Source organism: Adiantum capillus-veneris, chromosome 4, assembly GCF_014529385.1.
Source record: "Adiantum capillus-veneris isolate H3 chromosome 4, ASM1452938v2, whole genome shotgun sequence".
NCBI lineage: Eukaryota > Viridiplantae > Streptophyta > Polypodiopsida > Polypodiales > Pteridaceae > Adiantum > Adiantum capillus-veneris.
In genome coordinates, this window is record NC_140934.1 from 145940017 (window position 1) to 145965194 (window position 25178).

The 25178-nt window shown below is 45.9% G+C and overlaps 1 protein-coding gene across 1 annotated transcript in view; it reads left to right on the plus strand.

Annotated features, from left to right (window-relative positions):
• Positions 1 to 25178, plus strand: part of LOC147460121 (uncharacterized) — a 204813-nt gene that overhangs the window by 22336 nt on the left and 157299 nt on the right. The window contains exons 2-5 of the mRNA XM_086511243.1: positions 4216 to 4330; positions 18823 to 18923; positions 19014 to 19105; positions 19181 to 19316. Coding sequence (XP_086367369.1) covers positions 4216 to 4330; positions 18823 to 18923; positions 19014 to 19105; positions 19181 to 19316 — 444 coding nt within the window. The remainder of the gene's footprint in view (positions 1 to 4215; positions 4331 to 18822; positions 18924 to 19013; positions 19106 to 19180; positions 19317 to 25178) is intronic.

The window sequence follows — 25178 nt, forward strand, 5'->3', positions numbered from 1 at the left end:
GACTTGTCTCCTGAGCAGTAGATTGCTCCCCTTCTCCTGTCTATCAAGAGGAAGTTGTTACATTGGAGCTCCGCACGACTTTCTTTGGCTGGCAGAGTTGTAGTGGCCAACTAGGTGTTGTTGGCGACTATGTGGTACATCACTTCTTGCTAGATCTTCTCGAGTTCTTGTATCAGCCAGGTAGAGAGGCTGATCAGGAACTTCCTTTGGTTAGGACGTGACACTCAGATAGCCCGGGCCAAAGTGGCCTTGCAGGTCATCACTTTTCCTTGTTTACAGGGAGGGCTTGGGATCATAGACCCAGCACAGCAGAGCAGAGCCCTTCTTGGGACATTCATAGTCAGAGGACTTCTTCCAGGTGAGGAGCCCTGGAAGGAGTTCTTGCTACAGCGGCTTCGTGCTAGGGTGCCTCAGGCAGGAGGTCCCTGGTGACCTTTGACTAAATGGATCTTCACAGAGATGCGCAGAGTTGGTTTGAGCAGGAGACTGGAGGACCGCTTCGCCGTGAGTTTACTTTGATCTTGGGAGCATTTGCGGCGAGGCCTGGAGCAGTGACAGCCTACTTGCACGGAGGAGCGCCTATGACAGCCTCTTGTTTGGAACCCCATGGTTAGCACTCAGAGAGGCCACTTGATTGGTAGTCAGCCTCATGTTTCCTGGGGTCCCATGGCAGCGGGTTCAGCACGCTCTTTAGGTGACTGGTCAGAGTTTTCAGGCTTGTCAGAGGAGCTGCAGGGTTTCCAGCTATAGGGCATGAGAGTGAGAGGGGTGCAGAGCATGTGCCAGGACATCTCAGAGGCAGTTCAGCTGAGTGGCTCACACCTCTCGAGCTCGTAGCGCTCAGATGGATGGGAGTCTTCACGCAACTGGAGGTTCTCATCTCAGTTCGGGCCTGCTCAGAGACTGTTCCCTCCCTGTTTTTCAAGTTACAAGGTGAGGGACGCTTACAGCGAGCTGTAGTAGAGGCCGCGCAGGTGGCAGAGTGCTTTTTTGAGAGGATCCGAGTGGTGGGCATCTGTGGGAGGACTTGTGTCATCGATCTTGACCCAGCACCTTTTGAGACTGGACATTGGAGACTGTGGGCTTGGGAGTGCTGCCCACTGGCACGAGTACAGTGAGATCCTGGAGAGTGGCTTTGCAGGGACCCTTTCTCTTCTGCAGACCACACAGGTGTCCCGTTCTTCCAGTACACTGTTCGACTGGGACGTCACATACTAGCAGCACAGAGAGAGGCCGGCCCCGCTGCAGCACCTCATTGGCAGGAGGAGGGTCTCACAGCTGAGTTCTTGGCAGCTTTTTGGGAGAGGTTGTGGGACTCCAGACAGCCGAGACGAGTCACCTTGTTTCAGTGGCTGGTCGCACATAGAGCTACAGCACTTGGGATCTTGGGATCTGGCTTGTGCATAGTGGTCTCTCGGCCGCATGTGTAGCTTGTGACAATCTTGTGGAGAGTCAGCGTCACTGTCATTGGGACTGTCCTTTGGCACAGCAGGTGCGGCTTCGTGTTCTTCGGTTGATGCCTACTCTTTCCATGGCTCGGCAGTACACTTGGGGAGCAGCTGCTTGGTCCACCCTCACGGGCCCGACACTTCAGTTTGAGCTATCCTTCACCAACAGGATGATAGTGATGCAGGGGGGGTGACCTACACTCCAGCCTGCTACAGAGTTTACTCCACAGGAGTGGTGCAGTGAGAGAGAGGAGTGGTGGGAGCTCCTCTGTGGCCGGACACTCTGGTTCATCTCGCGGGCCCGTTGCTTCCGCATCTTTGAGGCTCACCCTGTACCACCAGCAGAGACTGTTCGTGATCTTTGGCTAGAGTTGATTCACACTCTCAGAGGAGAGCTCGAGAGACTCCAGGGCAGCTCCGACCGCATGCGGGAGCGCAGAGAGGCTTTCCTTCGACTCTGGCGTCCTGGGCCTTTTTACACCATGGTCCAGGGTGTACTCAGATGGCACTACCGTCCACCCGTGTGGCTTTTCCCTCCTCCTATCTCTTGATTTAGCCTCTTTGTACAATTGGTGTTTTTTCATTGGGAGAGTCTCCCCATCATGGTTGTTTTAGCCCTCTCTCGCAGAGGTGGTGGTAGCCCTATGGGCAGTTTCATTAACTAATAGAAGGATCTTTTTCTCGGGAAAAAAAAGAGTGGTTTTGGTATAGTTTTTGGTGCTAAGGTTGAAGTTTGAACGCTCTTGGGCTACAAAGCTATAGAGGTGTCTCACTTTTTCTTTTGCCCAACAACGTCCTGCGTACATGCTGACAAAGGTGCCATAATACTTCCTACGTTGTTCTAAACTCTAGAGCTAGGAGTTAGCTTGTCCACATGCACATAGATGTGCACGTGACACATGGTGAGTTCTTGCTTTATAAGTCATTGTGTAGATTTAATTTTAACAGAGGGTGTTTTTCTTTGTACGTTCATTGTGTCAACTCTCTCTCTCTCTCACACCTTCACACCAGCTTCGGATTGAGACTAGTAGAGACAACAGAGTACCAACAGAGGCCAGAACGTGTCCCCTATGTCACATGGAGCCCGGAACATGTTCCCTATGTCACATGGAGCTGAGAAAGAGTTGTACTGTACATGCCACTGCCCACTTTACTATAAGATACGAGGTTGCTTTCACTGCCCAGTTTACTATGAGATACGAGGTTGCTTTCACTGCCTGTTCAGAGAGGGCTTTGGACCACTATCTAGAGTCATGGGGTATGAGGACCAGAGATGTCTGGGTCTGTTTTTGCTCGAGCTACGCAGACACAGAGAGAGCCTGATGAGAGGAGAGGCTAGCCAGTCTCAAAGGCGGATCACAGACTTCTTTAGAGAGGACACTCGGCAGTCGGAGGAGCAACCACCACAACAGAGCTCACATTCTCCTCATACCAGAGGCACGTTGATCGATCGAGCGACCGTGATAGGGAGATCCAGACGCCCACGACTGCGGAGGACTACATAGCATCGATGGAGGTTGCATCAGAGGATTCGGATCGCGTTGGCCCAACATGCACAACGCCTGGTCAAAGTACTGACCATGGAGGAGATTGATGAGATCCTCCAGCGACCGATGATGGTTCTCCTGTGATTTAGCTCTTTTGAGGATTGTACACCCTGCTCATCTTGTATCAACTCTCACCCATTATATTCCCACACGCACACCAACATTGTGTTGCATTAACCCCTAGTCACTTCTTTCACCCCCTTACTCATATCCTACACAGTTCTAGCTAGTTGCTTAGTTCACATCTAGCAATTAAGATTTTAGTTTTTCACTCTACTTCATTTTATTTTTGTACCCAGACAATGTATTAGATCCACCAAGATTGTATTAGTTTGGTCTCATAGGTCATTTTGGCCTCTTGAAGATGTTTAATATAACATTTTATTTCATTTCTCTCTCTCTCTCTCTCTACCCCCCCCCCCCCCCCCCCCCCCCCTCGTGGGTCATCTCTATCTTTCCCATCTTTTGTAACCCCAACATAGAATGCCAAATTGTTTGATGTATTTGGTACTTATTGCTGTTACTTGTAGCCTGTACATCAAAATGTACCAATATTAAGAGGTCGTCAGCAGGAAGGTTTTTATATGATTGTCAAAGATAACATGAAATGACAATCAACTACGGCACATTTAGGCCTCAAGGAGCTTTTATGTGGTTACGAGGAACAACTACTGCTGTTAAGAAATGTTGATGAGTTTACAACTTCAGGAAAAGAGAGATTGTGTGTTTTGCTTTGGTGGTATAGTTTAAAGCAATTGAGAAAAAACACTTTTTGGGTATAAACTATTGCTCAAGGTTTTGCATAGCAGATTTTACTTTTCTTTCCACCATGGGACTCGCAAAAAGCAATGTTTGACTGGGCATTTACTTTTCTAGTCCTTACTGTGAACTCGTCCTTACTGTGAATCATAGATTGGAACATACTTGTATGTTTCATTGTCCAGACGTATGCAAACGTTTACTATTTTTCATGTATGTTTGGGGCAAACATACTTGACTTTTTTAAAAGGTCAAGAAACATAATGACAAGGGTATAGTCTAAAATATTGTTGTGCGTTGGTATTGCCTGTATAGGTTCTGTTGATAAATATGCATCAATTTATGTACATACTGTTCTCTTGGAACTGCTGAATTGTATTAATTATTTCCTTTGTAGGGTTCGTTTCTCTTGACATAGTGGCTGTTTTGACCCTTTCCTGTTTACTGCTTATATTAAATAGGCCACTGCTCATAGTGCACGTGACCGTCTTCTCGAAAGCTGGAATGATACACAACAATTTTTCAAGGACAGAAATCCAAAGCGAGTGTATTACTTCTCCATGGAGTTTCTTATGGGTAAGGAATTTGTTTATTTGAGAAATTAACTGGTATAGAACTTTTAAAGCTTGAGAGCTTGCTGTCAGTCAAACAAACATGCAAAGGTTATTCTACATGATAGCTAACGGCAGAGAGAGTGAATCAATAGAAATCTGTCTGTGCGTCAAAGATTTGAGTTACCTTTGTTTAAGTAGACACATGTTATTGTGCCATCGACTTCAGGTAGATCAATTTATATAGGTAGATTGCATCACATTGTTACTGAGGAAAAAGTTTTGCTGAAGAAGGTGTTGCCAAGGGGGACAGGACAAACGTGGGAATCTCTACAGAGCAGGGTGCTGAGGAGTCAAATGATGGAGAGGGCGGCCATCATTTGAGACAGAAGTTGGCAAGAACATCAATGTCAGAATAAGGAGTGCGTAACCTCACATAACTGCAGGTTCTAAGCATGAGGATGGTATATACAACAGTATACTTTTTTCGTTTAGTGGGCTACCTTGCACAAGCAATGCAGAGCCCAAATAGTGTAGAGGTGACAATGATACATGAAATTACCTTGCATTCTTAATCACTGAGCCTTTTTGTTTTTCATCCCCTCTAGGGTTTCAAATTCTATATATTCATGTCACCAACTTTTGACATAGTGCCACGTCAACAGTTAGCACAAAATGTGGGGGCTACTGTATAGTCTGCACTTGTCATGCTCCACGCAATTTGTGGGTCTCGCTTTATAATTAAAGGGTGTAGGCTCCTCGGCTGGGTTTTATAAGTTAGTAGGGGTAGGTTTTGAACCCTAACCCCGTTTGGGCCTCTCGGCCAAAATCTCTAAGTTTGTGGGGGGTCAGGTTTTTAACTCTAATCCCCAAATGTCCTCTCAGCCAAACATTTCAAGTTTAGGCATGCCACATCATCGGCTCGTGCCCCCCCCCCCCTCTTCTCCCCCACACACACTTTCTTTTTTGTAAATCTGCTTTGATTACTTTACAAGTGGGAAACCTCAAAGCGAGGAAAACCCACGAAAAGAAAGGGATACAAAAAGCTGAGCACTATAAGGCTCCGAAAGCTAGAGACAGTCAAAGTAAATCCTGTAGGCATCAAGAGTGATGTCTCCAACATCATGAGCAAAATGTAGTGCTTCGCCAAGAGATGATTTGAAATAGGGGAAGGGGTCAACTTAGGTGCCTTCTAACATTAAGGAGTTCCTATGGTGCCAGATGGTCCATAGAGTCCAAAATTTGACCCAGGTGAAGAACACCGCAAAGTGAGAATGCGATGACCGAAGCACTCCAAAGAGCCAAAAGCGTCTATGAAAACACACACACACACACACACACACACACACACACTCGCTCACGCTCACGCTCACGCTCACGCTCACGCTCACGCTCACGCTCACGCTCACGCTCACGCTCACGCTCACGCTCACGCTCACGCTCACGCTCACGCTCACGCTCACGCTCACGCTCACGCTCACGCTCTCTCTCTCTCTCTCTCTCTCTCTCTCTCTCTCTCAGAAGAGCAGCAGAGACGAGACTTACTAGAGCCCACGCAGCATTGGGTAGATTGGAGAGGATGTGTTCGCAGGTCCAGTTTCAGGAGCCCCGGACGAAGCTCTAGCTCTTTGACACCTTGGTGGCTTCAGCATTGCTCTATGGAACCGAGATATGGGGACCTTCACTGGATCACCACGGGAGGCCGGGTCGCTCAGACGGATGGGGGAACATGGAGAAACCTCTCGTCTCTATGATCTCGCGGCTCATTAGAGCCAAGGCATCAATACCACGGGCCATTATCTGAGCAGAGCTAGCGGCCCCCCCACTTGTGGTGGAGGCGCTCAACAGATCAGTCTCCTTCCTAAACCGCACATGGGCACTTCCTAGTGATAGATATGCTCGCATAGCACTGGAATCCTCTCGACAGCTAGCCATACAAGGAGATACAACATGCTGGTATGGGGAGATGACATCATGGTTTCAGGCACATGTGTTCAGCATAGACAGTCTGCCACCATTCCAGTACTCATTGGATGCACCATCTCTCACTCTTACACAGTCAGAGATCACCAAGCTCTTCCGCCAAGACCTGACCCAGCTAGACACCAGGAGGACATGGATACAACCAGCACAGGAATTGGGCACGAAGATGGCTTTCTACTGAGACCACCTTCTCCAGCTTACGGAGGATGGTTTTGTGGCGAGACCTAGATACATGGATACCCACTTGTCTCATGGGATACGATGTGCTATCGGCCAGTTACGCACATCTTCTCACCAGTTGCGGATTGAGACTGGGAGATACAGCGGGGTACCAGCAGAGGACAGGACATGCCCCTTATGTAACATGGAACTTGAGACAGAGCTACACTATACACGCCGGTGCCCCGTCTACTACGAGATACGAGGCCGCTTCCATTGCTTGTTCAGAGAGGGTTTTGGACCGCTCTCAAGAGTCAGGGGATACGAAGATCATAGATGCCTGGGTTTGTTCTTGCTCGAGCTGCGTAGACACAGAGATAGCCTGATGAATGGCGAGGTTAGCCAGTCTCAAAGACGGATCACAGACTTCTTTAGAGCAGACACGGGACAACCGCAAGAGCCACTGCCACAGCAGAGCTCCCCCCCCGTCTCACACTAGAGGCACACTGATTGACCGAGCGATTGAACTGGGGAAATCCAGGCGCCCGCGACGACTGCGAAGAACTACACAGCATCAACGAAGGCTACGACAGAAAATTCGGAGCACGCTGGCAGGCATACACGACGCCCGGTCAGACTACATACCATGGAGAAAATTGATGAGATTTGCCAACGACCGATGCTAGATCTCTTGTGATTCAGCTATCCCAACAAGCCGCCCATTATTCTGCTTAGTTTTTTGCTTGACTCACATAGACCAACTTAGGACCCCATAGTATATATCTTTGTTTTGTACTGTTGTTAGGTTATTTTGTTACTCTGACTTTGTATCAGATCCACCACTTTGTAACTTTCGGGTCTCATAGGTCATTGTGGCCTTTTGAAGACGTTAATATAACATTTCATTTCATTTCATTTCATTTCTCTCTTGTGATTCAGCTATCCCAACTAGCCGCCCATTTTTTGCTTAGTTTGTTGCTTGGCTCACATCGACCAACTTAGGACCCCATAGTATATATCTTTGTTTTGTATTGTTGGTAGGTTATTTTGTTACTCTGACTTTGTATTAGATCCACCACTTTGTAACTTTCGGGTCTCATAGGTCATTATGGCCTTTTGAAGACGTTAATATAACATTTCATTTCTCTCTTTGTAAATCAATTTGATTTATCTATCTAGGGGAAACCTCAAAGAGAGGAAAACCCACCAAAAAGTTGAAGCACAAGCGAAGGAACACAAAAAGTGTTCGACTGTACAAAACAGCTAAAAGCATTCATAGGATAGATGATGTATCTCTGCAGTGATATCACCAACTTCCAAGGCGAACCGTAAAGACTGCCTAAGGGAAAGTTTGAAGAAAGGCAGGGGATCTGCATGAATTCGATGAAACATATGGCCATTACGCTGTCGCCACAGGCTTTAGTAAGCCCAAAACCTGACCCACATGAAGAAGACTGCAAAGTGCTGCAACGCCGGTGAGAAGATACCGAAAGCCCAAAACCGTTTATGGAAGACCGTCAAGGGAAAACGGAGCTGCATACACGCAGATACCCGACGAAGAAAGTCTCGAGTAATACAACAATCCCACAAGAGGTGACAAACATCCTCTTCGGCAGATGAGCAACGGACACAGGATGAAGGGCAGATATGGCGCATCCTAAGAAAGGTACCCACAGGGAGCACACCAAGTAAACAACGCCAAAGAAACAAACGCTCCTTCAGTGGCAAACGGCTTTCCCATAATGCAGATAGAAGCCTTCTCCCCCAAATATCTGGTTTATGCATGTGCCAAAGAGCGTTGCAATGATCAGCAAGCCATGGTTGAGGCAAAAGAAGAGCATATGCCCGACCAACAGAAATATCTTGAAATGGCATTTCCCGAAGATTCCAGTCAGGCATGTGATCACCATCAGCCAAGGGTGAAACGGGCAAAAAACCAACCAACATTCGCTGCAATTCTCTCTAGAACTGGCGATAATGCATGTCCAATCCAAAACGGCGAGCGGCAAATGGAAACTCCAAAGTGAAACCAGCTGCATCCACCACATCCGCAACCACCCGAATGCCACGGCAGGAGAGGAAATACGCTTGGCGAGGCGAGCGGTCAACCAAGGTAAGAGAAAAGGCCCAGCTCTAATGAAGACTCTCCAAGGGAAGGGAGTTTCCTTGCGTTTGAGCATTCCACGATAAATGATTCGTAACCTGTTTCTAGGCAGAGAGCAAGGTGGAAGCAAGCGGGCATCGAGGAATATGGCCATCCATCTTACCAAATACCACCTCCCAAATAGATGGTTGCCAATGACCAAATGAGGACGTAACCACATGTTGGCTCAAGTGTGCAAACATAAGAGTCCAAGGCTGAGATTGTTGCGTAAGTGTAGGCAATAGCATAGCCTTCCTAGCTAGGACATGCCTACGCAGGTCCAAAATATTCAGACCACCAAATCGCTTTGGTGTACAAAGTTTTGTCATTGACATTAGACGCAGGCCTTTTTTATGTGCATGAGTTTGCCACAAATAAGACAATATGGCCGACATGAGAGAGTAAAGACAGTGACGAGGCCAGTGCAACAGTTGCAAAAAGATATGAACATATGCCATGAGGATACTCTGAACAATTCTCAAGCGAACATGCAGTGGCCAAGTAGAAAGCTTCCAGTAATGTAGTTTAACATTCAAGCGTTGCATAACCTAGTCTACTTTTTGCGTGTGAGTGACGTTCCATCCAATTGGATAACCCAAATGCCTGGTGATTACATTTGGAGGAACAATCTCTCCTGGCCACAACAGAGCATGCCAATCACAAGAACGGAGTGGTAAAAGCTTGGATTTACGGAAGTTGACTTTAAGAACAGCCGCAATCGCAAACAATTCCAAAGCTTCCATGATCGCTTGAACATCGCTCTGTTGATTGCGGGGCATAAACAACGAGTCATCCGCATAAGCCTGTCCAATAAATGAATGACCCGATGCCAATGTAAACCATGAAGACGCTGCGCAAATGTCAAGTGTTCAAGATACATCAACATAGGATGAGTGGCAATAGCATACAACAATGCGCTGAGGGGGCAACCTTGCCTAACCGAACAACCAAGCGGCCACGATTCAGTCAATTCCCCTTCCAAGATCCCCGAAGACGTGCTGCAAGCATACAAGAAATAAACCACATTGGCCAATTTAGGACCAAACCCGAGACACCTCATTGTGGCAGCAATAAAATCCCATTGCACAGTGTCAAAGGCTTTCAATGTCAACTTGCATGACCAACACATTCTGTTGCGTGTACTTAGCATACTCCATGTCAATCAAAACATTTGCCAAATTGTCAACGATTTGACGACGTGGAATAAAACCATACCGAGCCTGATGAAGTCCTGCAAACAAGCAGTCCTTAATGCGATGGACCAGCATTTTAGCCAATAACTTGTAAACCACCGGCATCAAAGTTATGGGCCGCCAATGAGAGAATTGCTCGCACAATGCTTGCTTGGGCCATAATTTAAGTAAACCCTCTTTCCATGATACTGGCAAATCCTGTTTTTCCCATGCCGCATTTACCATGAAAAGTAGGGGCTGTTTAAGAGCATCCCAAAAGGAGAGGAAAAATTCCACAGTAAGTCCATCCCAACCGGGAGATCTCCAACGGCCCAATGCAAGTAGGGCACCATGCAATTCAGAAGCAGAGAAAGGATCCTCAAGGCATTGTGCCTCCCGCGAAGACATGATCGGACGAACATAAGAAAGCAGCAATTGACGCGCTCGACAAGCTGCCGAAGATGGCTGAGGTGGGGTTGCAAACACCTGACGATAGTGTGAAACCATAACCTCTGCAAGTTCCCACTTCGAAGAGATCCAAGCCCCCGAGGGAAGCATAACCCGCTTAATTGATTGCGAGACCCTTGAATGATGCAAATGCTTAAAAAATTTCTTCGAAGCACAACCTTTGTCCATAAAAGCCTGTTGACGTGCTCGCGTTTGCCATTTAGCAATTTTCCGCTTATCATTTTGCTGAATACATAGATTAGCTTCACATAGCTCCATCATTTCAGAGTCAGACAGGGCCGGGAATTAGCTAACTGTTGTAGGCGTTGACTAACCTGTTTCGCATCAAGGACATCCCCCCGAATGAGCTGCATATACTGTGTACCATAGTCACAAACGACACTTTGTACTCTCATGATAAAACGATACCAGGTAGCATCCATGTCACGTGACACATCCAACCCTATGTGTCCGTGGACAAGCTACAGCATGATCAGGGTTCAGTCAGTCCAGTTAGTCTAGATTAGAAGTGATCTGGCACTTTTTGTGAGTCTATTCGTAGACCGTGCATGCCCAGTCACTTAGCATAGATGCATATCCTTTGGTTGCACATAGCATGATCATCAGTATTCCCATTAGAATCCATTAGAATCAGTTAGGGGATTTTTCTACTGCCTTTAGCCTATTTTCCCTATTTTTGACATTTTTCACTTATTAATTTAAGTGACTTTCCAACAAAAGTAGGTAGGGCAATTTGGGTAAGAAAATATATAAGCAAACCCAAGTTAGCACTAAATGGCAGAAGAGGCAGCAGAAGCTCCACGCTCAACAGGCAACTTCTCAGCAGACACCCTCAGGAGACCTAGCGTTTTGCAGATCCAGCATCACCTAGCGTTTTTCCCCATCAGATCAGCCTCGGCTACCGTAGACAGCAAGAGCCCCAGCGTTTTTGCAAAAGATCAGCAGATCAGCCTAGCGTTGTGCATTTTGCAGAACCACGGCAGCAGCAGGACCAAAATTCAGCCCTAGCGTTTTTGGTTGCAGATCAGCCCCGGCATTTTTCACCTTTACCGCGACGGAAAGTCAAGGAACATCAGCGTTTTCAGTTTTCAGCAGTTAGTATCCGCAGATAAAGTCCCGAACCTCACCGATCTCACCTTCCCGCAGCAGTTCCTCGCCGCACGGTCAGTTTCCGCAAGGTTTACAGTTTCAGCCCGGAAAACGCAGATTTCAGCATCTGTGTTTTCAGCGCGTCGTCGTCGCATCGTCGCCATCGACATCGTCATCGACATAGAGTCAGAATTCAGCAGATAGAAGATTTGCAGATTTCAGCCCATAAGCGTTTTTGGACAGCAGTAGAAAGATTGCAGATTTCAGCCCTTAGGTCGACTTCGCCATCACCGTCGTCGTCACGACATAGTCCGAGGTTGTATCAATCCATTGCATCGTCATTGTACCACTTTGTGCAATCAATAAGTAGACCACTCTCGCCGACGAGAGTGGGGCCTTCAGAGGAGGGTTTTACGTCTCTGGTGTTGTATCTCTCTTCTCTCTCTATCTCTCAGTCTCATACACTTGCACGCACAGTGTCCATTCACTTTGTTTGTGATCATAGCACTCTCTCATTAAGAACGGAAGGCTCTACCTTCCATAAGAACAAAAGGAACCTTGAGCACAGTTCAGAGCACTCATCTTGAGCAAAGCGCAAACAATCATTCCGCTGCACCTAACAGTCCAAGTCAATATGCATATGGACCAACAACGGGGGAATTATATCGGTAATCATGTGTCGGAAAGCTTTATGAGTAAGGTAGGCATTGTTAACATGCAACAAGCGTTTCCTATAAAGAGGCCGATCACAAAGACATTGTCCAAAGGACAAAGACAGCAGAAGAGGATAATGGTCTGATAACGGCAAGGCATAATCGATCCTCATAGCACATACAACTTCTTCATATTGTTGTTCATTAAGCAAGTACCAGCGATCCAATCGTGCTCTATATGATGAATGAACGGCATGCTAGAAGGTGAAACCAGAAACATCAGGATGCAAACAGCGCCATATATCAATCATTTGCGCAGAGGCAAAAAGAAGATCCCATTCACGCTTCTCCACAAGCAATATATGCGAATTTCCTGTTGTGCTGTCATTTATATCAGGGGTATTATTGAAATCTCCACAAAGAAATGCATTAGAAGTCCAAGGGTGAGATGAAATGTCTCGCCATAAAGCAGCTCTTTGCCCAGAGGCCGTGTATGCATAAGTACCTGCAAATTCATGAACTCGACCATTCAACAAACATTGTACAACCATCCACCTGCCATGCGGATCATTGTATAGCAGAACTGGCTGAAGCTCATGGCGAACCAACATCAATAAACCCGAGAAATCATGCAAACTTGCATACACAATCCAATAACCGGCAAAATAGGAACATTGACCAACGAACTCGTGTTGATTATGCTCTTGCAATACAACTAAGTCTGCTCTAGATGTATGTACATAGTGCCAGGTCAGACGCCATTTGTCCAGGTTACATAAACCCCGCACATTGTATGAGATGCATTTAATTCGACTTTGCATATCAAAAACCTATGTACAAGAGGCAGGCAACATATGATCAGGTGGAGGTGCCCATTGGCACATCTCCATCCACTACATCCATACGAGGACCCGCCCGCGGAGACAAAGCAAGAAACGTGTCCACATGGTTCACAGGTGAGGAGGAAGTCTCACCGAGAAGTACATCTTTGTAAGAGCGCATTGCTTTGTCACATGCATCAATCAGTGTGCGATTGTCATTACAAGGAAGTTGCTTAAACGATGCATTCTTGTTGGCATTAACAGAAGGAACGTAATTACGAGGAGAAAGTGGTGTACGAATCTTTACTGATTTTTTTGGCACCACCCATGAATTGACCTCAACGGGTCCAACATTTTTGCCTTTTGCAGCAGCTCCATTCCCAGGATCAGTGAATTGCTGTGCCTTGCCTTTCCCTTTGTCCACATTCAAAGCAGCCTTAACAGTAAGGGCTCCACTTTGCTTGACTTCGCCTGTGGGTTTTCCTGCAGGGATAGAGGTGGACGAAGGAACATCAGAAGGAGGGGGTTGCAAGACCGGCTACGGACATTCAAATTGCATATGGCTAAATTTACCGCATCGAAAGCATGAATTCGCAAATTTACCCCATTTAAGTTTAAATGGGCGCTTGCCCACCCATGGATCTCTTGAATCAACCATAATTCCTTTAGGGGTACTCTTGTCAGTGTCCCAAAGAATGCAAAACCTGTTTGTATTTGCATCGAATTTCGGGGGACAAATGACTTTACCAAGCTGCGCGGCCAACAAAGGCAGAAAATGTCTCCACGTGCGAGGGAAATCAACAATTTCCACCCACACCGGGCATTTGTGACGAATAAGACTCTGGTAGTCTTTAGTGAGTGCTCACGGGAGAACATGCGTCATTTGCGTATTAAAGAAGAGGGGAGACATCTCAAGCAAAAGATTCCTAGATTCCATATCTGCAAGCAAAACTTCATAAAATCCACGTGCCCCGAAATAGACACCACGAACTGCTTGTTTTTAAGGAGAAAATCAACCCATTGCCCGACATCCTACGCAGTAGGCATTTTCCCTGGGAAAAAGAGAATAACTGCATTCATAGCGTACTGAGCAATTGGGTTCATGAGGTCTTGCGCCGGAATGCGCACCTCAAGAGCAGGCGCATGACCATTCCATGCTTGTCGAGCCTCCTCAAAATCCTCATATAGGCATGCTTTGATCTCGGAAGCGGCCTCCGACGTGGGTTCCATTGCTTTCCGACGCTTGAAGACGCACAAAGAGTCGAACATAAATCAAAGTTCCTCGACAAACAAAACCAACTGTCTAGAAAACCAAGCTCTGTATAGAATTCATAGCAAAATACATCCCAAGCCACAATAGCAGTACATCAAATGAACACTATCCTTCAACCTGATAGCATCACCCGACAAATTTACTGAGTCTGCACAGGAGGCTGACTGTCGAGGCAGGCTTGAACATCAGTTTGCACAGAAGTCGAAGAAAGCCAGGGATGCTGAAAATTGTCTGGCGCAGGAGGACACACACACAAAAACAGAGCGCAGTCCAAACAGGGCTCTGCTGGTTGATTGCGCCAGGGCAGCTTGCTGTGCTGAGAGCTAACTGCAGCAAAACGAATGTGCAGTGCGCTGAAAACAGGCAGCTCACACGGACGTGCAGTGCTCAGGACACGCAGACGCAGAGGGTGCGCAGCGGCTGAAGGCTGACACACACACTGTCCAGTTCGCTGACGAGGGTGATTAAGGCTGCAGCAGGTGCTGCGAGCAGAGTCAGAGCAGGCCCTCGCGCGTCACTTCCCACACCTCTCTCTCTCTCTCACACACACACACACACACGCACACACACGCACGCATGCACTCACGCACACACACCGGGGTCCTTATTAACTTGGCTGCCCGACCCACTTCTCGAGCCCCACGATCTATAAAATAGGAGAAAAATAGAGGAAACATAGGGAAAGGCACTAGATGCCAATAGCGCTCAGGGCTAAAAATAGGGCACGGTTGGGGAAAGGTACTCCTAGCTTGCAGAAAAGCCTATATGGCCATAAAATCATAGTCACAAGGAATGGCCATTTGCGTCTACCATACTAGTTCCTTGCTCCCATTTCCCGTTCCAGTCCCCATTCCATGTGACTAAATAGTCGCGGGGAATGGGGAGTTCATGCGATCCCCTATTCCTGTTCCCCGTTCCCATTTTCCATTCCATGTGGCTATGCATGGAATGGACCAAAACCCGAAAGCTACATTTGACTGGAAAATCAAGACATGAGAAAACTACCTCACTTTGGCGGGGCAATGCCACAAAACAGCCCTCACCTCCTCTCACCTTTCCTTGGGAGAAATCGGGATTGACTGGACGAATCCAAGGAGATGCCATAACTCGTTCAACCTTCAATATTGGCGCATTAGTGCTTGTGCTCCAGTTTTTAAGAAAGCCTTCACATATGGCTTTGTTAAACATGTGTGCCAACAAAGGTGCCAATGTATCTTGGGTGTGACATAAATGCTCAGTAAGTAGACCATCTTGATTTTTCCGTTTTAATGCTTCTTTTAGTGCTAGGCTTCATTATGGCTGAGTCTGCCCTTGATCTCTGGAGTCATGACAGAAACTCAGTACGTTGATCTTTGTGTTGATGTATGCTCGTGTGTGTGTGTGTGTGGTGTTGTGTTTGGGAGCATATGTTAGTACCTAGTTCTACACCCACTATTGGGCACTGACGAGGTTAGTGGGGATGTCGTGGTATTTAGTCAATACTATGCATGATGAAGCTGATGGTTATATTGTCTTGTGGGTGACTACTATGGGTCTATACCTTGCACTTTCCTTTATGGGTGAATCTGGGCTTATCCTGGATTCTAATTGGTACATCTTGATCATGTGAACTGCCTGTGTGTAGTTTATTAATGGCATCCGTGTAGGTGCTTGCTACTCCTAAAAGAGTCTCCATGCCTTTTTGAAATCGTAACTCAAGAATAGCTTGCACAACTCCTCCTCAAACCGAGCAAATTACGCTACCTCACAAGGCCTTGGGAGGTAATCTGTGCCTGTTGACGTGTGGTGTCCCTTGTTGCTGCTTCTCTATATAATCTGGCTCTAGTTTCTTGTACCAGCTATTTTGAGGTATAGTGCGACTACCGTGTCTCGTTGTACCACAGAAGTGGGGAAAGAAGGTCTCTCCATTTGCTGCTGCATGGAAGAGCATCTGTAAGCTAGTGTGTGAGCTCTGCCAAAGGTTCATGGGGATCCACCTCTGCTAGCAATCTAAAGATCTCAGAAGTGTATACATGATCTGTCTCCCTACAGAACTGGTATCTAGGGTAAGAACGCCTTTGCTGGCTATCTATGGGCTGTGCATTATAGTGACATTCTAGCATGAAAGGTAATTTAAGTATAGAATGGTATCTCGTCCCCTAAAGTCTCATCAAAAGCACCTACATCCAAACGGAGTGATCCAAATTCCACACTGCAAACCTTAGTATGGTTCCATAGGTCGTGCACCATTATGGGCTCTGTTTCTCTGCAATGATCACTTTGCCATCTCTATAAACTGCTCATTTTCCTGAATATGTGGTATGCGTTCATTTTGCTACTTGAGCATGAGTGAGATTTTCCTCCAAAAATATTTTTTCACCCTTCAAGGCGTGGTGATGTGAGAGAGAAGCAAGCTTCGTCATAAGTGGGCTTTTATGCCTCCTTACCCACTCTCCATGCATCTATGGGCGACTTTTCTTTTGCCCCCCTTTTTATATATAAATCCAATGTGTCTTGTTTTGGACTTCAGCTCCTTTATTTCTTCTTGCAAATGTGGACCTGTTGTACTGCTTTGAGTTGACTCACTTGCATCAAGCTTGCTCTTACATATGGAAGTTCGCCCGTGAGATCTTCAATCAAAGCATCTTTTTCCTCATGCATTTTGCCATTTTCTGTTTCCAAGATTCAAAAATAGCAAGTGCATCATCCAATTTCTTCCACTGCGTATTTCATTACATTTATCTCTGCTCTCAAAATGGCCTGCCCTTCCCCTTTTTTCTCCTTTGCTCAAGGGGTTGGCTTGTGCTTTTGCTTTGGTCGTGCTCCTTGTCCATTTCTTACCCATCTCCTTCCTTCTTGACAAACTTGAAAGTTAGCATGCAGTTGAAGATCTTGCCGCCACAATTGCAAACAAGTTCTGTCACTACAAGCGTTAGGAGTACGACCACCCAAAAGGCAGCATCAAACACTATTTGACCTTGCAAAGTGGGGTTTTATATCTGGCCATGAAGATGCGCCACCTCTTAATGTACCATTGCACAAGAAGCTTGTGATAGTCTTTGAGATTCGTTGAATGATCAATTCCAGTGAATTGAGGTGCACGAGGAAGCCTTGGCATTTACCAATTTCACCTTGCATTGTTGCATTCATCACATAAGCACCAAGAATGAAATCAAGGAGGCATAGGAAAAATTAAACTCTCTTTCTGGTCCAAAAAGCAAAAAATGAGCGAAATACTTCATAAAATTTACCTCCACAACTTGAAGCACGAGGTGAAGGACTCACTTGGACTACACATCTCAAAAGTGAGGTCAATTATTAATCAACTTGAAGGGATCAATTCCGTTATTCCAGAAATTGCACTGCGCAAAGATTATGTTAGCGAAAGGGTATTGTCGAACGATCTGCCAAAGCAGATGCTTGAAGTATGCATTTATCTCTTTCATTTAAAGAGAAGGAATTCATAAATCATGAATTGACTGCAGCAACCAATGTAACAACAAGCGAGAATATAATTTTCTCAAAGAAAAGTGATAGGGAGTGTTCTCGCGGGGGAAGAAAGTGGCATGTGATCACAAGAGTGCCTACTAAGGAACAAGGCAAAGTGAGTTACTTAACAGGTGAACGTGTACCACGACCCTCAAGAACAAGTGCATTAAGCTCTTGAAGAAACAAGGTACTGCAGTATGACAAAACAGAAGATGCAAAAGAGTTGCCTTTGAATCTGCACACATGTTCAGCATGTCCTAACTTCTTACGTACAATGCTATTGTTGCTTTTTGCTTTGGTTGCATGGCCCTTTGTGATGGGTTGGCCACTTGTACAAGTGAAGGTTGATGTCCCATCATGCATTTGTATGCAGTGACCTGCCTTCTTTGATTGGTCAACTGCCTCGTTTAGCCTCTCATTGACCAAATTGTCACTTTTGGCCATTGTTTTATATCGTGGGGTGCTTTGTATGAAAACCTGTTAGGCTATTTGTCTCGGACCTGCTGGACCAGCCCTCTTTCCATATATGCAAAGTGATCATTGTCATTTGTCGTGTCATCCCTGAATAGCCTGGAGCATTTACAGGGATTTCAAATCTTTGCACTGTTGCTCTCACCATTTGGTTCCGTTCTTTTCCCATCTCCTCTTTGGTCCATTGTTTCTCTCCACTTTCCCTGAGTTTGATTATATTTATCTGGTCTTCTGATAAGTTGGATTGTATATGCTGATTAGATAATGTGATTGTTATGGCATAGGAGCATCAAGTAATCAATTGTAAACTTTGGCAAGACGACAAGGCATGATCTTCTATTCTTTGGGGTAAGTGAGGCAAAAGTCTTATGATGCAACCAGGCAAGGAGATACAGCTGCTGAGTCTGTGTATCACTTGGAGTCTTCCTCATTCTTCACTTCAAGCACAGCACATGGAGTAGCTAAAGTTTACATGGACTCTCATCAAACTGTCCACCTAAACCTACTTGGATGGACAGTTTGATGAGAGCGTTATTTGTATAAAAGTTATGAATATTAAGCAGGAGACATTGGTTTTATATATATATATATTTTTTAAATGTATGAGAGTATGTATCGCTTGACAAGTGGACAGAAAGGCATTCATAAGTTACTCCTTGAAACCCTGAAAAATCTTGACCCTAGTGCATGTAGATTACAGCCCTGGTTACTGCCACTTATGTTAATTAAAAGCATTGAAGCTTGTCATTATGTGGTAATATCAAGTTAAAATTAAGTTCCTAGGTGTATGACATCCTTTGTTCCTTATTTTTGTCAGGTCGGTCTTTGCTCAATAGCCTGTCTAATCTTGGCATCAAAGACCAATATGCTCAAGCCCTTAAGCAGCTTGGGTTTGACCTAGAAGTTCTGGCAGAACAGGTTGGTCTTTCAGTTCAGGTGGAGAAGTCATGTACAATATGCTGTTTAAATTACCATGTCCTTTATTCTTTTGCAACTTGAGGTGTGCAGGAGATTGATGCTGCTTTGGGAAATGGGGGCCTTGGACGATTGGCGGCCTGCTTTCTAGATTCATTTGCTACATTAGACCTACCTGCTTGGGGGTATGATGCTTAAGTACACAAACAAATGTAAGAAAGAACTCTATGGAATCTTTTAAGCTTGAAAATTGTTCTCAGGTATGGGCTACGTTATCAATATGGGCTGTTCCGCCAAAATATAAAAGATGGTTTTCAGCTTGAGCAACCTGATTTTTGGCTCAACTTTGGCAATCCTTGGGAAGTTGAGCGTGTTCATGTTTCATATTCTGTAAAGGTGAGCCAACTAGATTCTTTTACATGCTCATTTGCTATATGATTAGATTGTCAAAGGGGAAGATGTACCATGGATTTGAACTAAGAAAATCTCTGTGGAGGATGTGTGAGAGCAGTCTTTTTTGACCCACATGTAAATATTGCAGGTATAATAACCCTATTTCTATGTTAACTATCTCGTGATGATGTTTCCTGCAATCTGCAGAGGCAACCCACTACACTTGAGAGCACGGTATAGATACTCCTGCTCCAGGTTCTGTTTTTTTGGCACGCCTGGTGGGATCTATCACAAAGTCTTGCATGGGATAGAGGTTCCTGCTCTAGTTTCTCTTATTTTGGCATGCATGATGTGATTTCTCACAAAGTCTCACTTAGGCTCCCATGGCTAGCTCTACCTATTGGAAGTTGGAACGGGATTCTCTTATCACTTTGGAGAGTCTTCGTTTTGGACTATTTGGAAGGTCTATCTCTTGGAACAGGTACCATGTGTGTTAGAATGTTTATTAGGAAGGTCAAGTCTTCTGTCCAAGTCAATTTTCCCCAGGTCAACGGGGAATCCTATGTTGGTCGTACAAGGTTTAGTGGAAGGTCTACCTGAGGCCTATTGGAAAGTCTACGTTTGTCAAGAAACCTACTTTTGTGCTGGTCTTCTCTTTGGGAATGCACGCTTGTACTAGCTCGCAGTCTAGGGACAATTAAGTGGGTCCCATCAAGAATCCACTCGATTCCTACCAGCGCATGAGATATTTCTATGCGCCTTTGTGAGTTCCGGTCCACCGTAATCTCAGACCTTGATTAATCGGCAACGTATTTAGCAATCGCATCTACATCGAGTTGGGACCTCTCAGATGCCCGATTAACTAATCCATATTGCAATCATGTCTATAGAGATTTATGAGACCGAAATGCTGCAGTCATTTCGTCTATCAGTTCGTGCACTCAAACAAGTCAAGTACAAATCAATCAGTATCATTTTCATTATCGGGAATTCCAAGTCACAAAGTCATACAACAGAATATTGTCAGCTCAGCAGTATCCCTTAAACCCAAAGGGACATTGACGACTCTATATCAAATCAAGGTATCAGGGCAATCTGTCGACAAAGGAGTGGAGTGACTTCCCTCTTGTGCATACCGGCTGCACTAGATTCGCCCATGCTGAAATCGGGGTTTTGTCACGTGACACATCTAGCCCTATGTGTACGTCGACAAGCTACTTCTTGACAAGGGTTCAGTCAGTCTAGTGTAGGAAGTGATCTGGCACTTTTGTGAGTCTGTTCGTAGACGGTGCATGTCCAGACACTTGGAGTAGATGCATATCCTCTGCTTGCACACAACATGATCATCAGATTTCAGTCAGAACCCATCAGGAGCATTTTTACAGTGCATAGACCTATTTTCCCTATTTTAGCCATTCTTCACTTATTATTTTTAAGCGACTTGTTGGCAACTAGGTAGGGCAAATTAGCAAAGCAACTATATAAGAAAACCTAGCGCTAGTGCTTTCTGGCAGAAGAGGCAACAGGAGCACCTTTGTTCAACAGGCACCTTCTCAACTGAACCCCAACCAGGACCCTAGCGTTTTGCACCATCTGCAACAAGCTAGCGTTAGTAGTTTGCACGAGCAGATCCATACCGTTTTTACAGTAGAGCCCAAATCAGCCCTAGCGTTTTTGCATCAGCCTGGCACCTCAGCGTTTTTGCAGATCTCGCGACAGAACCAACAAAAAGACCAGCATTTTCAGTTTTCAGCATAGACACTCCGCAGAACAACCCCCGAACCTCGTAGATCTCACCTTCCCGCAATAGATCCTCGTCGCACGGTCAGATCCCACGAAGTTTGCAATTTCAGCCCGGAAAACGCAGATTTCAGCATTTGTGTTTCCAGCGTTTCGTTGTCGCATCATCGTCACCGACATAGAGACATAATTCACCAGATAAAGATTTGCAGATTTCAGCCCTTAGCATTTTCAGATTTCAGCCCGTCTCGTGGTCGTCGACATCGTCGGCAAATCCAAGCATTGTAGAGATCAGTGCAATCATAAGTAGACCTGTCACGTGACACATCCTAATCCTATGTGTCCGTGGACAAGCTACACCACAGCAAGGTTCAGTGAGTCCAGTCAGTCTAGATTAGCAGTGATCTGGCACTTTTGTGAGTCTATTCGTAGACCGTGCATGCCCAGTCACTGAGTGTAGATGCATATCCTTTGGTTGCACACAGCATGATCATCAGTATTCCCTTCAGAATCCATCAGATTCAGTCAAGGGAATTTTCTAGTGCATTTAGCCTATTTTCTTATTTTTGGTTATTTTCACTTATTATTTTGAAGTGACTTTCCAACAAAAGTAGGTAGGGCAATTTTACTAAGTTAATATATAAGCAACCCAAAGTTAGCACTTTCTGGCAGAAGAGGCAGCAGGAGCTTCCCGCTCAACAGGCAACTTGTTAGCAGTACCCCCCCCCCCCCCCCCCCCCCCCCCCCTCAGCACCCCTAGCGTTTTCAAGCATTAGATCAAGCATCACCCTCTCCCCACCTTGGGCGTTTTCTCCCACAGCAAACCATCGCCAGCAAGTGTCATCCATAGGCGTTTTTCCCGCAACCAACAAACCTCAGCAATAGCGTTTTTGACTCAGAGACTTCAGCCAATGCAGGGATTTACTAACGCTAGTAAAGACCTGTCATTTCAGCGTTTTTCAGCTTGGGAATTGCTGCCATAGCCAGCGTTTTTTCAGCCTTCAGCAAAAGCAGCAAAACGCAGCCAGAAATAGACTTATCATCAGCATTTTTGTCTTCAGCATGACCCCCGACACACCCATCATATTCAGCCATAAAGACAGCAGTGAAACAGTCAATTTCAGTGCCGAAACAGCCATGAAATTCAGCAAATAGAAGATCCCAGATTTCAGCCCTAAGTCGTCGTCATCATCACCGCCGTCGTCATCGGCATAGTCCAAGTTGCATCAGTCCATTGCATACGCATTGTGCACCTTTTGTGCAATCAAAAGTAGACCACTCTCGCCGACGAGAGTGGGGCCTTCGGAGGAGGGTTTTACAACCTCTCGGGTGTCATATCTCTTCTCTTTCCTTCTCTCAGTCTCATTCACTTGCACGCACAATATCCACTCACTTCGTTCGTGATCATAGCACTCTCCATAAGACGGAAGGCTTCTCCTTCCCTAAGAACTAAAAGGAACCTTGAGCAATAAAGATCACTAATCTTGAGAAAATACAACATTCATTCCACTGCACCTTACATTGGTATCAGAGCTTTGGAAGTGTTCTGCATTACTCAAGGAAAGAACCACAAGAATTTTTTTTTGCTTGTTGTGGTTACACAAACCCAAGTTTACTTTGGCGTGTCGATTCCTAATCGTGTTTGTTGAAGAGTGACGGGAATCCCAAGAAAGAAGGGCTTGTCCAGCCTCCCCTTGCGTCTCTTTTCACTCATTGAGAGGGGACCGTGCACTTAGCGGCCGGCCAATCGATGTGAGGTGGGAAAAAGCAACCTTGGTGTGAGCACAAGGTCGCCAAGGGGTGCGCCCGCAGAAAAGAGTAGAACTCTGTTGAAGAGAAGATCCTTCTCAAATGCAATTTGCAAGCGAAAGAAAGAGTGACGGGAATCCCAAGAAAGAAGGGCTTGTCCAGCCTCCCCTTGCGTCTCTTTTCACTCATTGAGAGGGGACAGTGCACTTAGCGGCCGGCCAATCGATGTGAGGTGGGAAAAAGCAACCTTGGTGTGAGCGCAAGGTCGCCAAGGGGTGCGCCCGTAGAAAAGAGTAGAACTCTGTTGAAGAGAAGATCCTTCTCAAATGCAATTTGCAAGCGAAAGAAAACCTCAAGAACCCAAGAACCCAAGAACCAAGACCCTCAAGAACCCAAGTTCCTCGTGAACTTAAGAACCAAAGATCATAGTGCATGGTCGTCACCCGAAGCGGAATGGATACTTCGCATACTGGTGATGAGCACGATAGAGGCGGCGAAGATTTTTCCCTACCAGGAGACTTTTTCGACCCTCCCCCTTCGCCATCTACGCCACGAGTTGCACTCACTCCTATGGAGATGATGGTCAAGTCGATGTTGGACATGATGGCACAACAACAAGAAACGAATCGAGTTGCATTGGCACAACTCGCCAGCAAAGCAGAACAACAAGAAGCTAGGGACTGTGAGCGTGACGACAGAATTGCAAGAATGGCCGCAGACCAAGAAGCCAAGGACTGCGAGTGCGACGACAGAAATGCAAGACATGCCGCACAACAGGAAGACAAGCGCCTTGCTTTAGAACGCGAGCGCGACGCAAGAAAAGAACTAAGGAAGGAGGAAGCGGCAACATGAGCTGCGGCCTTGGAGGCCGAGCGTGAAGCTCGACGAGAGCTACGCACTCAAGAATTGCTTGCCCAAGTCCTAGCCTCGAAGACCGAACCACCCAAAGATCGTGGGAGTTCGTTAAGTGGCGCAAGCCACGATGCGGATTCCAACCATCCAATCACAAAGAAGTTGACTTTCAGTAAGTATGACGGTAAGATGGATGCTACGGTTATTCATTCTTGGTTGCATCAATTTAATGCTTATTTTGCGACAACTAAGAAGACAGGAAATAGCAAACTTTTGACGGAAGCTATGTACCTTGCCGGTGATGCCATCGGTTAGTACCACGCATGGCAAGAGGCACAGCTAGCCGCGCACCGAGAGGCACCCGACGATTTCACGCCCCTCTCTTTTAGTTGGGCTGATTTTCAAGACAAGCTCAACGCGCGGTTTATGCCACCTCAGTACCTCGCACGATTGAAGGACGATTGGCGCTCTCTCAAGCAAAATGGTATGCGAGTCATGTCTTTTTCTAATCGTGTTTTGCAGCTAGGTACTCAATTACGAAAATCGGATGATGAGCGCAAGGAGGCTTTTCTCTTTGGATTGGACGAGTATATCAAGTACGATGTCGAGGTTCTCGATCCAATCGATCTCAACAAGGCGGTAGCGATTGCTCTCGCACAAGAGATGAAGCACAACAAGGGAAAGCCTAAGGAGAACAAGACTTTCACAAGTACCTCGCAGACTTCTTAGAACGGTAAGAATGATAACTCTTCTAACCAATCTTCCAATAGTCTCTCATCAAAGAATTCTTCCAATGAATCTAAGGATAAGGCTAACACAATTGCTAAACCTAAGCTTACTCCAGATGAAAAGGTAGCACAAGGAATTGTAGGAGGATACATCACGTCGGAAGAACAAAGCACTTATTCTAAGGAAGGTCATTGTTTTCATTGTCACATTAAGGGTCACATAAAAAGAACATGTCCTAAGTTTGAATCGAATGAATCTAAAGAACCCACAGCACCCACTTCCTCTGTCAATGCAATGAATGATAACACGAGTGTGCCCCAAGTTTCTTAGGACCCTCCCGTTAATGATTCTCTCATTAAATGTATGGTCGTACGTCGGGGCACCGTTTTGTCATATTGTTTGACCCGGGTAGTATGCATGATGTGATCAGTTCCTCTCTTGTTGAGAGAGCCCGCCTCGAAGTTAGTCCGAGATCTATTGAGGTCTCTGGCTTTCGTCCTGGTATGGACGCTCTCATCACGGAGGAGTGCTTTGGTGTGTTGTTTGAAATTCAAGAGACTGCCTTCACTAGAAGATTTGTTGTTTCTCCTCTCTCAGGATGTGATATGATTTTGGGCATTCGATGGTTTCGTGATAATGATGCTCTCATGAAATTTGCGGCTAACACTATAACTCTCAATGCCGGCAGTGATTCTCCTATTGTCATTCATGGAGAGGACATTGCTCCTTCTCCATCTCTCATTGCATATATGCAGGACAAGGTTGAAAGGATTCGGGATAAGGAGATTCTCTCAA